General features: G+C 37.2%; 1 protein-coding gene across 1 annotated transcript in view; it reads left to right on the top strand.

Annotated features, from left to right (window-relative positions):
• LOC134863477 (transmembrane protein 266-like) overlaps window positions 1-2,704 on the top strand; it is a 41,663-nt gene extending 38,959 nt beyond the window's left edge. Inside the window, 3 exon segments of the mRNA XM_063882015.1 lie at window positions 599-661; window positions 1,112-1,221; window positions 1,223-2,704. Coding sequence (XP_063738085.1) covers window positions 599-661; window positions 1,112-1,221; window positions 1,223-1,753 — 704 coding nt within the window. The 3' untranslated portion in view covers window positions 1,754-2,704.
• The last annotated feature ends 12,913 nt before the right edge of the window (window positions 2,705-15,617 follow it).

Below are 15,617 nucleotides of genomic sequence, written 5' to 3'. Positions count from 1 at the left end.
AAGCTATGCAATCCAATTACAGTCTCTGCCACATGGACTATTTTGCCAGGCGGCCACTGTAAACGAGATTTTGATCTTCATGACTCGCCTGGTTAAATAAAAAAAGCAGTGTGAGTCACACTATAATACACCCTAATTTGCAAAGTTATATACATGTAATGTATCTTCCATTCCGTAATGATATTACAAATAATAATATGTCAGTTAAAACGGCATTGAAATATGCAAAATCCAACATTTTTAAACCTGACATTAAAATAAAAAACGTGATACCAATGAGCTCAGAGCTAATAGTAACAGCACAACATGCATGTTTTGCATATTTCATGAGCAAACACAGCAACGCAACATGCTTACTGTATGTCATGGACTGGCAGTGGAAAGAAAGAGTGGATGAGAGGTGTACAGAGGGGCTTTGAGTTATTGTAGTTGGAAAGCTAATACATTTTCTAAGGAGTTAATAGTTTCAAACTGCAGATGCATACATTAAAGGGTGATATAGAATAATATACATGCTGTTTTCCGGCATCAGTTTAAACACACACACACATATATATATATAATATATAATATGTTGTATTTGTTTTTTATTTCTCAGATCCAGTTGTGCGTGATGACATGAACAACTACATCAGCCAATACTACAGTGAAGCTAGCAGTGGTAAGTGACAATGAAATCCACTTTAATGCCACCAAATGTGAGTAAAGCAGTGAATACAAAGTATTTTATAAATTGGTTATAGTGAAGCTATCAAAGGACAATACTCCACGGATCATAGGTTTAGTCATAGTCAGATTTGGCTGTAATCTCAATGTCATACTCATTGTAAACTCAGAATTTACATTATCACAAACATTTTTTTCTGTACTCATGATGACCCTTCGTTTGATGTTATTTACCTCTATAAATCAACATACCATCACATTTAGCCAAAATTAGGATAGAAAATATCTAAGACATTAAGAAAGACAGAATTATAAATATTCACATGTTTTAAAGTTGTGTCAATATTTAGAAAAAGTACATGATATCATTTTTTGACTAAAGTAAACGCATCATATGTCGATCGAGTTGTTCGGCTTTCTCTGAATGTACACAATGTCTTTGAAGATGCTGGAGCTTCTGGCCTCGGTACCCGGGTCATCACAACCACAGCCATCGATGTCCACCTCCCCACCAATCCCAATCCCATCCAGTCAAACCAGATGCTTGCCATGGAGCAGGGTGGGCAGCGCAGTGAGTGACGTCTCAACCAGCATATCACGGTCCAGTGGCAGCCTGACAGCCCGCCCCCACAGCCTGAGCAGCCACACCCCGGGGTCATCGATGACAGACTGCAGCAGCAGCACAGCTCAGGAGCTCAGTCTGAGCTATAGCACACATCGCTGCTGCCCCCCTTCCTTCTCAGGCCAGGACCCCTGCAGGGACCCCAGCATAGTGGTGCAGGAGCTGCTCTGCTCCCTCTCTGAGGACTCCTGCCTTGCTCAAAAGGGCCTGGTAGTGGACCCTGTCAACCTAAAGCTTCCCAGCCCTACTGGCTCCGAAAAGGCGAGTCCTGAGCTGGACAACAGAATAAACATCTTCAACCGCAGGAACCAGGAGGAGAGGCGAGGCCGGGGGAGGGGCTGTGTGCTGCTGCAGACCAAGCCGCTGATCCATCTGCAGGGCAGCAGCACAGAGCCGTCCCTGGAGGAGAAGTACCGGCTTCTGGGACCAGCTGACACACCTCTGGGGAACATGCCTGATACATAAGTTACATCTACACAGAAACAGGAGGCTTTTCTTTTGCTGCCACCATGTTTGGCACATTTCTCAACTCTTGTCGCAGGTCAAACCTCATGAGAGGTTGTGTAAATCCAATTTTAGCCAATCCAGAGCAAGCTTGAACCTTAGCTTCCAGCTAACACTGATGCTCCTTAACTTGACGTGTTCAGAAGTCAATAGTAAAAATGACAATAAGAACTCTTGGGCCCTTTGCCATACTGTTCAACATCCCCTGCTCCTCTTTGATGGATTTTTGATATAAGAAGTTCCCTGATAAAGCACAACAAAGACTGTAACATCCTAGTAAGGGGAGCCTAAAGTGTTCTTGGACACATTCTTCATCAGGAATTTTCACTCTGAACAGGTCCTAAATGCACTGAACTTTACATGAATTAAAACCAGCAAGGGGCCATTCCAGCCTATACTGAACACAAACGTTATCTTTGAACCGAGTTGCAAACCAAGACACTGTTTTCTGTTCTTGGAATTTCAAGCAGTTAAAAAGAAGTGTTTTTTATTGCATTTTTTCTTGTTTCTATTCCTTCAATTGGTATGAACAACTTTAAACATCAGTAATGCTGTTTCTTGTTTGAACAGCCACAGGGTACATAAGACTGACTTAACTATAAAAGCAGACATTTCTTTTCTTTTTTGCCTTTCTGTCACTTGTTTGTTTGATTTGAAACCATGGACCATGATCCAAATTTATTGAATAGCATTTTTGTTTGACTTTTTAAAATAAAAATAAAAACATGAGTAGGGTTTATTTGTGTGGATGAGATGAAAAGGTAAGTGACTGGATTCTTCACATGAAACTAGATTGGAGGGCTTGTAGCATGAACCTTTAAAAGATATGTGCCCTAACTGGCAAGCAAATTCTTTGCACTTTAATGTTTACAGACACTTTTGTAAACTTGATATGGAGGAAGTTATTGCCAAATGCAGGTGTTGTCATTTGAATGAAAATAGCAAAAATAAAAGTTAGTATTTCCTTAACTTCTTTATGCTTACTGACTTTTAATACATCCTGTTAAGTGTTTTGAAGCTGTACCAAACATACCGCTGCACGATAAAACCACTGAGTCAGCTCTAATCCCATTCCTTTCTATTCAAAGGCCCCCCGTTACACACTGCACTGTACAACAGTAATTCATTAGCATCATCTCCCGTGCATATGATTTAGAAAAGTCTAAATTATTTAAGGTTATTAACATCGGAAGATCCGTCAACTGCTAATTGGTCAAGTCATTGTAAGTGTGTCGTGAGAAGTATCAGCCCCCCTAATTACCCCCTGTATATCATTAATTCAGAAGATAAACTGCTGTACCATTTTGTTGCTTGTCAAATGTTTACAAGTATCCAGAGAATGTTTTAATTGTTAATAACTATTACTGCGACAATTAAGCTATCATCAAACGTGTTTTAACTAAGTATTCATTTGCAGATCTGGTTGTGTGGATTGTTTGTAGCCACCTAATTTAATTTCGCGATTAACACATACTATATTATGCAGGACTAAGGGGATTTCGACAAATACTGAACAGTGCCTAGGATTCATCAGTGTTAGTTAACAAGGATTCTGTCCACCCCTTTTTTTGCAGACACAAAACCAAAGAGTCATCCCGCTGAGTAACTGATTTGAAGCCTTGACTCTGAATTCAAATGACTGGTAAGACTTAATCTGTACACTATGGACCGATGATTGGAAACAATAAATCACACTGCATCTCTTTGCAATCTTCCCATGTCCTCTATTCTGTTATTTCAGTTCCTATTTCATTTTCTAAAAAGAGTAGCAGGTGTTTTTATATTTTTTATACATTTGGAGACTTCTTCAAAGATGTGAAATGTAGAAGTTTATAAAATATTTGTTCATGTTGAAAGGAAGCAGCAAACGGGCAGAAAAATACAAGTTAAAACATAGAACACCGACTGCTGTTGTGATGCTTAAGAAGCCCCATACCCATTATAGTTTCCCCTACCAAATAAATGCTGATGGACAATCATCAATAGCGTATGCGGAGGCTGCATACTGTATCATTTACATGCCACATGAGAATATTTGTCTAAATGACAGCAAGGCAAACTAATGTCATTCTGGAATATTTATTTTTATGTATTCATTTATTTAACAGGGACAGTGCACATTAATCAACATTTCTATAAATGTGCAAGAGTTAGCCAAGAGGCAATTTTTTTTATCTTTAGTCCCTGGACAGATTTTGTAAGTCACCCTAAAGACAAATATAACAGTCGGTATAACTTGATATGAATATGTTACATACATTCATTCACAGTAACCAGGAGCGAGGCCCACGCTATCAGAAGGCCACAACATCAACGGCTTTTGTGGGTAATGGCATGGGTCTATTTTCTCAGTCGTCCACTGTACTTTCACAATAAATAAGGTCAATTGTTAAGATGTTGATGCAAACATTAGCTTCATTACTAAATCTTGATTTACAGATTAAAGAATAGGAACCCCATGTATTACATCTTAACAATTAAGCAACTGTTTTAAATGCAACAAAATATTTACATGTAAAAGAGCGTGAATATTAATATAATAATAATAGTTGTTTTTGTTTAATATTTAAATAAGATAATTAAGGTTGAAGTAAAATAACTGTTTTCAAAGCTTGAATCATTTCAGCCTGAAAATATGTTATAATAAAGAGAAATCTTCCACTGAATAAAAATACCTCTAACAACACAGAAACATGTTTGCTTTACATATTACTTTAGTAATGAAGAGAACAAACATAGAGATATAGGGAAACAACAACCAATCAAAAGCAGCTTGATGATGTAACACATGAGAAAAACCACCTGATCCCTAAAATCTAATTTCCTAATCAAAGAAAAGTGTTGTTGTTGTCTTCAGACTCCAACTGTGTTGGAAGGTTTTATTTTTTTGTAAAGAATGTAAGTTGATATGCACCCTTCTCACTTTAACTACACCCATCACATCAATCATCAAAACCAACAATGCCTATCACATGCCATGGAACAAGTAAATAAATAATGATATGCTTGGCTCTGGACACACAAAGGAATCCTGTTGAATATGGTTGCCAAAGCTTGGCTCAGCCTCTATCTGTCACGGCGGCCTTGGTATTAATGTCACAAGGTGCTGTGCATCCAACACTTCAAGATTAACCAGCCTTGTAAAAGAAGATGTTTACGGTTCAACCTTCAGCTCCACACTGAGAAAAAAAAAGTGATGCCGAAAGCACTACGTAGAGGATACTTTCCTCTACTACTAAAGGCCACATGAAAGGTGTGTCTAAATGATTCATATGAACCCGATTTGTCAATACGTATCATTCCAGTTCAGACTCAGTTAAGTGTTCAATTTTGACAGGCAGGGAAACCGAGCAGACCGTTAGGAGACGTGCTTAGAAGTAAATTGCTTTTGGGACGTCTCCGACGAATCAAGAGGTACGGTCCCTGTCACACTCACAGGAAGCTAAGTGAATTAACAGTGACCATTAGACTCTTAATAATTAAAATGTTTTAATAATGGCACAGAGGGAGTCACTTTAACTGCATTAACATTACATGATCATTGTTGATTTATTTACCGACCCTTTGGATAAGATAATGACCTCCTTCCTTACGATAAAGAAATATGTGACCTCACTGAGAGCACACATTTTACCGAAGCAAAGAGTGAACCTTTAAACATTTGAAACCTTTTGTCCGAATTATGTTTTAATTCACACATTTTGAGAACAAACGAGACATAAATTAAAATGTTTAGACAAAAAATTCCCACAAAAAACAGAGGTCCCGGTTTAGTTTGGTGGGTCATGTTTTTTCTGTTAGGGCTGAACAGATCAAAAAGACACCAAACATACATTTGAAATGCTATTACCAAATAAATATGCTGGATGATTATTATTATTATACAAGCTTTGTATTTTAAGCCATTTCGACAGAAAATAAACACGCTTCATTTCTGCATTATTTCTAAGGATGTCTTAAATGCTAAGTAGTACCATGGTAGTAAACTATGCGCAGTGCAGGTAAAGGTATTAAGTTTCAAACCCTTTTAGATCTCCAAGAGAACTGATTTCAAAGTTCAGTTAAAAATTCACCTTATCTTGCTTCCCCCCGATTGATTGTTCATAAAGCTGTTTCCAGTAGAGAACACTTGTCCATTATTTCTACAGTAAATTTAAAGTGTCTATTGTCAACATTCATATTTTAACAATGGATCACATAACTTCTTGTAACAGGGGTCTCTTGTAATAGAAACCTCGCAGTGTATTTGAGTCAGTTAGCAAAACTTATAGGACTTGGAAAAAGATAAATGTTTTTCCATCTTGCACATTTGGAAATGTTTTTAATAAGATTCCATTTTTCTTTTCAAAGTACCACCAAAAACTGAGTGTCATAGACTATTCGCACTGAGGAGTTGGTAGAGACCAACAACAGAGCTTCAGTAAAAGGTGAGTAAATATTGGACTCATATTCATTGGATTGCATTATGTTGCTCTGTATCCGTAAAAGTGTTGTCAAAACACAAGTCCTTCATAATATTCGACAGCATTCACATAGTCAGCTACTTGGAAGATGTGTGACTCTGGGTCTTTGTTAATTGCATCAATTGTCAGATACAACTATGGGGAAGAAATTGAACAGTAGAGCTCAAAATATATTAACTATGTAGGCGGTAAAATATAATAACGATGAGTTTCTGTATGTTACCAAATGAACAACAACTTATCTCTCAAATAAAATGCTGGTATCAACATACAACATTAAATGTCTTCAATTGCCGGTCTCAGAGGCATTTACTGATTAGCGTCTTCGTCATTCTGTCTAAGAATGTGATTTGTTTTTAAGTGAATGGAAAAGATTTTAACCGCCGTCTTATGGCACAGAGCAGCTGGGTATATGCTCAAAGAGTTCATGCTCTTTGAGAACAAACAGATGTGGGGAGTACGACTGCCTTACTGCTGCGGTCTGACAGATTCAGAACACGTCTCACACAGGACACTCTTTCGAGAGGCTCTGAAGCAGGAGAAAAATACAAATAAATTATACATCATTCTTTAAAAAGCTTCTCAGGTTCTCTTTTAGAAACATATTTCTTAAGTGCACAGGATCCAGAGGTTCGCATGGTGGAAGAAATCTACTCAGGAGACTGTTGTCATGGCTACAGCTGATTTTCTTTCTGCATTTACATAAAAACGTTTCCTTTCGGTACCCTACCCTCAAATTTTGTTGCACTGCCTCGGATAAAGTGGGTCAAACTAGAAGTGGAAACAACACCAACTGAGTGACCAAGCTCAATCACTTCAGTTCTCTCGAGATATTAATTAATTATTAAATCAGATTTATAATTAGCTGATAAATAGAAGACAAACACACAAAAAGAAAATAAAGTAAGAAACTTAAATTGAGTCGGATTTGCCTCAAGTTCTTTATCTAAGTTGTTTCTTGGCCAAATAACTGTGATGATTTTTCTTGTTGCTCCTGCATAAGGTAATGGCAATCAGAGGAATACGTACACTAAGTTGGTCATGTGATAAACATGAGGACACAATTGAAAAGTCTTCTGGGAGATGGGACGCTACATCACTCTGTGCTCCAAAGAACTGAATAAAATAATATACAGAACCTCGAAATTAATTCAGCATTCCAATGTGTATATATGTTATGCATGACCAGCTACATGAAGGGTAAATTAGCAAACATTTTTGAGTAAAAAGCTCAACTCATCGGGGAAATGAGTGCCACAGATTCTACATTTTTATAAATCTAATTGACGCTGCGTACATGTTCATATCCAATGTCTTGCTTCTGCAACAAACGCAAGAAAATCCTGATTAGACCGGGAGATGTAAGTGCAGTGAAAATGAATAATTTAAACATCTACCAATAATTACAGTTTATCTCAAACTCTGACTGACATCGTTTCAAACATAAACTTTCTGAATTAAATAAGTATGTTGGTTGAGTCGTTTGCAGTGGATTCATAGATTCATAGTTGAATCCACTGCATGAATATTAACAAAGGAATAAATAAAATACAGTATTGGTAGAATTGAATTGAAAACATATTTGACTGTCAGTTTTGTGTTGTCTGACTTGAGCAAGATGTTGAATTGCTGATAAATACCAACTATCTCCTGCATTATGATAAACAGACATTTAGAATATGAAATACAAAGTACTACTTCAACAGGAAAACTGCTCTAACATTTTATTTTATTTATTGATAAACTCAAATAAATGAGTGATTAATGTATCCATTTGAAATGTATTGACAAGCATAATCAAAAGTTAATAATAAAATAAAAGTTTGACTTGAATATTGGTGTAGTAGGGGGAAGTGAACTGAATAGAGGGTGAAGAGCTGCTCTTTTCAAATAATTTTGGTTTTGTATTATTTTTATAGTCTTTTTAAACACAGAGGACACATGTGTTTGTGCTAAGTACATGAAAAGTGCATTTTGGAAAAGATGTGACCTCTAAAATACTTAATATCTTTCATGTTTGCGGCACCATCCACCACACACTTTGCTGTGTCTCTGGCCACCTGAGCAGACACTGACATCAGCCGTCCTTGGAGCCTTTAATCTTAGCCTAACTCTGGAGCCTCGGCTAAATCACAATCACTGTCCCGGCCAGAGCTCAGGGTGTCTGCCTGCTCATGCTGGGGCCCAACATTTCCATCTGGCCTCTGGGGAGTCGCACATCAATTGCTCTCAGCTAAATGCACTCACATATGAATATTTCAGTACAATTTAATGTTTCAGCTACAGCCCCAGAGGAGCAGAGCATCAATTTGTGAACACAGTTCTCCTGGAGTTAAAAGCCAGGCCGGATAATACAGTATGAAAGGCGCTGTCAATCTAGAGGGGCTTTTTTTTCTCTTTACTTCAGAGACAGAAAAACTGCACCCCCCTTTGCCTTCCAGCTGCATACAAACAGCTTTCCAAAGTTTTCTCTGGAAAGTAGCCGACTGAGGCAGCAGCAGGCACTGGTGGATTTGCCAAGCTCGGTCAGTTTTTCCTGAGTTGTGGCTGTCTGCCATTTGGTCTCCGCATGCTCACACACACACACACACAGCTGGTACAGTATAGGGAGCGGGTCAGGGAGTGGAGCACCTGCTGTCCTGTTAATAAAATACCCCAAAGTGATGCTGAAACCTCTTCCTTCACACAGAAAAGCTTCCCTCAGGTGTGAGAACATGAGTGCCTTACAAAACAGGCAGATTGTGCACACAACTGAGATAATCAGCTGGTCAGTAAACACCACATTATGGGGCACATGGCATAAGAAGTAAGGCCTGGAATGTTTTACCCAGAAACACTTAAATTAGTGTTTTTACAGCCAAAAATGCGGCCTGTGCATTGTGTTTAATAAAGCTACAACTGTGTCTTAACTGTCCATTAATCTACAGACAAGTTTACCAATTTTTGGTCTACAGAAGGTGTAGTGAAAAATAGCCACCTGTATTTCAAGCAAAAACAGCTCATTTTAAATTTAAAACCTTTTTTCAAAAATAGGAGTCCAAAACATAGTATTTAGAAAATGATTGAGCTTTAAATACATCATGTATATATATATATATAGTATATCCTATGACAAGAGACTATAGGAGTTTTATGCACTCGCTAGATGATTGTGAATGTATAAAACAAGAGAAGGCCTGCAACACTCACATCTATTGCATCAGATTGCGTCAGGTGTTCATGGAATACACACAAATGTTAGCTTCAGACAATTCTGTTACATTTGACAGAATCAAAGCTAAATCTATCATGAACTATAATTATGACTACATTTCTAATAAATATTCATCTGTAAATTCTAACTACAGTCAATATGTTTCAAAGGACACATTTATTTACAGACGAGCAGTTTCAGCGTGTTAGAGGCGTCACACTGGGTTATCGCGTTGTTGTGACTGGTCTAAACAGAGATGCTTCTTTCCCCATTTAAGTGACACGGCCTCTTGTTAGAGCTGCTGATAAGCAACAATGCCCCCGCTCTGTGCTGATGAGAGCAGCTGATAATAATATACAAGATTTGCATTTGTAAAATAAAACAAGCGGCTGACAGTTACACTGATATGGTAATAATGGCACAGATTCTTCAGCCTAACAATGCAGGGCTGCCCTGAGGCACCAATCAAAAATTAATACTAATTATCATGTGAATACTGCATTAACTCTGAAGAATTATGAATTATAAATCTGCAACATGGTTCCCCTCTCAGATCGACCGCTCTTGCATGAGGATGTGATTTGTTTTTTCCTCGCTGAGGCATTTTTGAGGACTAAGTCGGAAAATAAATAACTGCAAACATACCATCACTGTTGTGATAAATAAAATCACTGTATTGTGAAATATTGTGTATTGAACTACTTGACCTTTAAGGTTATTAAAAAATGATTTGAGGAGATATCCGTTTACACATTTTGAATATCTTATAACCTAAGTGCTTATATTCATTTCAGTTTTGGCTGACTCTGGACATAAGATTGGCTTCAAAGCACTAAAAGCTAAGTCTCTATTGGTTCTGGTAAATCATTTACAGCTTTAAACCCGCCTTTTACTACATTTCAAGAGGTTTTTAGGATCAAATGCTGCTGAGAGTCAAAAAAGAAAATATCCAAGTCAACACCAAAGTGTTCCTAATCATTACTGTTTTAAGTATTATTATTATTATAGAAATGTTTCTGTTTTTGTAGAATATCTGTTACATTTAATGGTGATGAAGTTGTCATGATTTTGTTGTCAATTAACAACATTCAGATGGGGTTATTTTATTTATAGAAAATATAATAATATAATCTAAAACCAAAAGGTCCACAATAAGTTGATATATTCTGGAAAAATCTGACCCTAAATTAGATGCGCAGAAAATAACACATACATGCTTGATTTAAAAGACACACACATCACATGTAAAAAGAATGATAAAATACCTGCAGCCAGGTATTTTATCCTCCAGCTCATACAGCAGCTTACAGTTGTCACCACTCTGCAGGCCCTGTCCTGAATGAACTCAAAGACAGAAAGATCAGCAAAGCCCAGGTTGGAGGTTTCATTCCCACTGAGACACGTTAAATGTGGCATGGCCTTTTGCTGTTGTTGGTACAAATAAACATCAAACTGCTTGTTTGTTTTTAACAGAAATAGGTAAAAATAAGTTATGGTTCAAGTACGATGAAAGCCCTTATATCTAACATATTCAAAACTGCTTTTTCTTCCATCAAAAGAAAAAAAGAAAAGAGTTTAATAATATAAGATGGGACTGATAGTCTAAACACAAATGTATTTCTGATAAGATCAGATGTGTCACTCCTGGTTTAGAGCCATTGGGAAAGCCCCACAGAAGACCTGGGGAAACTGTAGATAAATAAATGAACTAGAAGGGCATTCGGAGAGCTCAGACCTCCGCCAAGGCCCTTTCTATGGCCCTATATGTCCTATCTCGCTATGTTAATGGAAGTAATAAATAATTTGTGAATCTACCCTATTCAGATCCGCTCCAAAATGTAACAGTTTCTTCCGTGCCCTATCAACAAGCTTCACGAAATTGGGACCAACATTTATTTGCTTTTTCCTGCCGACAAACAGACGGACAAACTAATCAAACCCAAAACATAACCGCCTTGGTGGAGATCAAAATAAACACTACTGGCTACTATGAGATCTTCATTACACAACGATTATCAATATAAGAATATGTATTTAAGGATGGGTTATTTAATCCAATAAAAACAATTATTAATCTATTATGTATTTAATGTGGTCCTTTATGTGGTGGTCTGACTTTTTCTCCTAAATGTCACATAGCAAATTTCCATTAGCTAATATTTATAAAACAAATGCAGCCCCCTGTTCGGAAGAAGCACTTCATCCTTTTTTCCTTGAAAATGAAAGAAGCTCCAACAGATTTAAACAAATTGGCACAACTTCAACTGGATTAAGCCCGGGGAGTTTGAAGGAATTGGCCTAATAAATTACTCATGTATCTGACAATAAAGGCAAAATGCCATCGAACCCTAAAACATTCAAGAGACCACGAGTCACTGTGAAAAGTTCAGTAATGCAGCCCAGGAGAGCCCCCCTGAATTCCAAACAAGAACATTTTGCTCTTGCCAAAGTTTAAGTGGATGATTTCAATCACAGATATATATTTCATGAGGTTAATGGGCCCCATCAAATTGTGATTAGAGATTCTTCAGGGAGGCTTTTATGCTGGAGTGACAGCTAGGAGGGCGGGGCTTGATCTAGCAGTCATTAACAGGTCACAAACAATCACGCTGCATGTGACATTCCCTGTCACTAAATATACATACATGAAACACTCAGGAAGTTAACCCATGACCTGCAGCATTAACAAAACAATTAGTGCCCATAATGATTTTTGACTACATTCAGTATTTTATTCTTCTGCAATGCACTGTGGGTAATGCTATATACAATACAGCAGGCATAAATAAGTCACCGCATCACGATCAAAACTTTGCCAAATGGTTTGAATGATTAACTGCACCGCCCGTAATGCATGCGTCTACAGAATTAATCAGGCTCTGTGTGTGATATATCATTATTATGAGTTATAATAATATTGGTTTTCAACTTATCCTTGAGGGAAAAGAAGCAAAGACGTAGAGTTTGTTACAAAGAACCTTGAGCAAATAGTTGGATGGTATTCAAGAGGTATCGGTTGTTTTGGCTTTTTCCTAGTCCTCTTTTCATTTTCATTGTTTACGCCACTTACTGCGTCTATCACAACAAGAGGCTTACAAGCAGGGTCCTGATAGAGGTGTCTTGGGATTTGACCTCACTGTTGTCTGAAATAGTACCCACATCCAGCTTAACATACACTCAGGGGAGGAGATTGTGTAAATAAAAGGGAACCACAAGATGTTTTAATCCGATGGATCAAAGCTCTAACAGATGTTTAGTGGCAGAGACTATAAAAGGTAAAGTAATAATGAGCTCCCTGAGGGAAGGGTGAAAAGGTTATGGAAAGGCATTTGAATATTCTCAGTCTGGGTTTTACAACTATCTGCAACAAATATATTTGATATAAAAAACCCTTTTTCCAATAAGAAAACACAGCGGCTTGAATATGATACAACTCTGTCTCTGAGAAACACCATACCTGAAGAACATATTAAGCGAGTGATGCAAGTGAGGATGTCACATTGAATTAACCACACACTGCACATTATTTTTAAACAAAATGAAGCCTAGGAATAAAGATCAATATTAGCTGTATTAAAATACATACAATTTAATTTAATGCATCCTAATTCAATTGAAATTCCATTAGACGTACGAGCTGACAGTGCTATTGAACAATCAGAATACAGGATGGAGTCACTCATTAAAAACAAAAACTACTTTTAGATGCATTACAACATTGGGACATGGTTCAAGTTGCAAAATATAACAAGGATAATATAATATTTGATTATTTTAGTATGCAAGCCCAAACACTTCCATCTATGAATAATAGAGAATTATTTCTACTGAGAGTGAGTCTGGATTTACTAAATCAGATTTGGAACAGAGTCATTTCTGTAGCTCACAATTTTACCAACTTTATATTTGTAGACTTATGAAGTATAGCAAGTGTAGCCTACTGTTTTCATTTGGTTTCATATGTATAATACTAAAAGCAAAACTAAACAAATTGATTTTTATGACCAGTTTGAGATGCCAGTTTACTCATCCTCTGCTCTTATTGCAGCTCATGTATCTCTTTCTGTTAATGCACTCTTGAATGGTCTGCTTTGTTTTGCAATGATGGATTACTCTCCAAAGTAAACAATGTCTCTTTAAGCCATTTTTTATTGTCTTTAGGAAAAAAAAGCACACAACGGACAGAAGATACACAGTTAGTCTCCGTAAATCAGCAGTGACCTTGAGCATTGACCAGTTTTGGGAAGAGAGCTGCAGGTAGTATTTGTGTTCCTGCAGTTAGTTTGAGGTCCTTCAAAAATACTGCAGGCCTACCTTCAGGAATTATCCTCCCACCTGGCAGCAGTGAGGTCATTGTATTGTATAGGGCGGTCTGTTGTTCTCTGTCAGGGGGGAAACGTTTTAGACATTTAGGAGTATGAAACATAAAATAAAGCAAGAATGACAACATCTTCCATTATAATTATGTGATGGTAACTTTCATTGCTTCGGTAGTCTGGCATGACAGCCCAAATCTTGTATTGAGGATGTTGGCCACGCTTCTTTCATTGCAATTAAAAATGTTTTTAAATAAACAATCAAGTATCAGAAAACTCATCCATGGCAAAGGCATAAATATCATATGGCACAAATACTTATATGCAGAAATACTGAACATAAGGACCTTGTGTGCCAACATACCTGTAAAACAATATCAGGAGAGCCTACAGTAGTCAGGCAACAGGGTCAGAAAATACACTAGATGTGAGACTGTTACTCCATGATAGCTATTCCATTAAGAAGTAATTAAGGAGATATGTTATTTAATGTGTAATAATAAAATAACAACCTGAAATATGTTGTCAGTAAGTTGGATGGATACATTTATAAATACATTAACCAGTCTGCGTGTAAACTCCCCTGTAATACAGCGTTGAGGGATAAAACCCCATGGTATTTCCTGATCTGAACATGATTAACCCTACAATAACAAAACCACGCTGGAAGTTCACACCACGTTCTTCTGGCACCAAAATACATCAACACATTAACTAACACTACCGGGAATGAATTACACTGATAAACTACTCACAGATTTTCCCCAAACTCCACTTCTATCGTGGATGATAGTATAGCCAACACGTTAGTACGGTAGTCTAGTGAGCAAACTAAAGTTAGTAAGGAGCAGTCATGAACCAATCAAGTCACTGTTCCAGCAGGAGGAGCGTTTGTCGTTTGAGACTTTCAAAATAAGAGTCATCATTAAAGACAGGTATACTTCTTAAAGTTCCCCTGGTTATTGCTATGGAAAGTCATTTGTGCTCATTTCTAGAACACGCAAGAATATGAGCAATTCTGTCAAAGACATAGTATACAATGACTTGGTTGATATTTTTTTAGGACATTAAAAAGTGTATCGTATTTAATCTTGACACATTTATGACATACAAAATGAAGTTTTTCTATGATTCGTTTTTTTGTTATTTTCATAAAATTTGCATGACTTTTTTTGTGACATATTAAGTAAGAATTCAAGGATACTTTATTGTTATTCTGTGACACACATGGTTGCAGTCAATGTATGCAATAGAAGAAATACATGGCGGCAGAAGAAGAACGTCAGTGAATTCATGTGGTACTTTTTGAATATGCGTCAGGAGGAATGCAGCTGCAACGAAACCATTGGTGGGCAGAGAACATGTCATCTTCAACATTAAGAATGTTAAATCAGGCCATCCACTTTGATGTTTATGCACCAAGAATTATTTATATTGTAGAGTCCTGCGATCCTCCGGTCAGGTGCATCTTTTCCTCCCACGACCGGACATCAGAGGAGAATAGGCTGTATTTGCTTAGTTTTATTAACTCTACTTGATGAAGGAGGAAAGGAATCAGGAGGAAGGAGGTGTTTGAACAGAGACACGGCAAACAGTGGCATTGTGCTACTGTCTGCGTTATTTGTTTATTTAAACAGATCGAACCTGTCAATGGAAATACACGTGTGTTATTTTAGTTGACAAAAAAACAATCAAATGTTTATGTCAGTAATTTATGAAGTCGAAATTGCTTCTTATATCACCTAAATTGCTCATACATTTATTGAAAATGGGGGGGGGAAATGTGGTTTCCATATAATGAGTACAGACTTCCATTCACAAACTGTATACAGTCTAAAATGAAATTAAGAATG

This window comes from Eleginops maclovinus, chromosome 4 (genome assembly GCF_036324505.1).
Source record: "Eleginops maclovinus isolate JMC-PN-2008 ecotype Puerto Natales chromosome 4, JC_Emac_rtc_rv5, whole genome shotgun sequence".
In the NCBI taxonomy this organism is placed as follows: domain Eukaryota; kingdom Metazoa; phylum Chordata; class Actinopteri; order Perciformes; family Eleginopidae; genus Eleginops; species Eleginops maclovinus.
The sequence above is the reverse complement of the archived record's forward strand: the minus strand, read 5'-3'. Positions and strand labels throughout refer to the sequence as shown.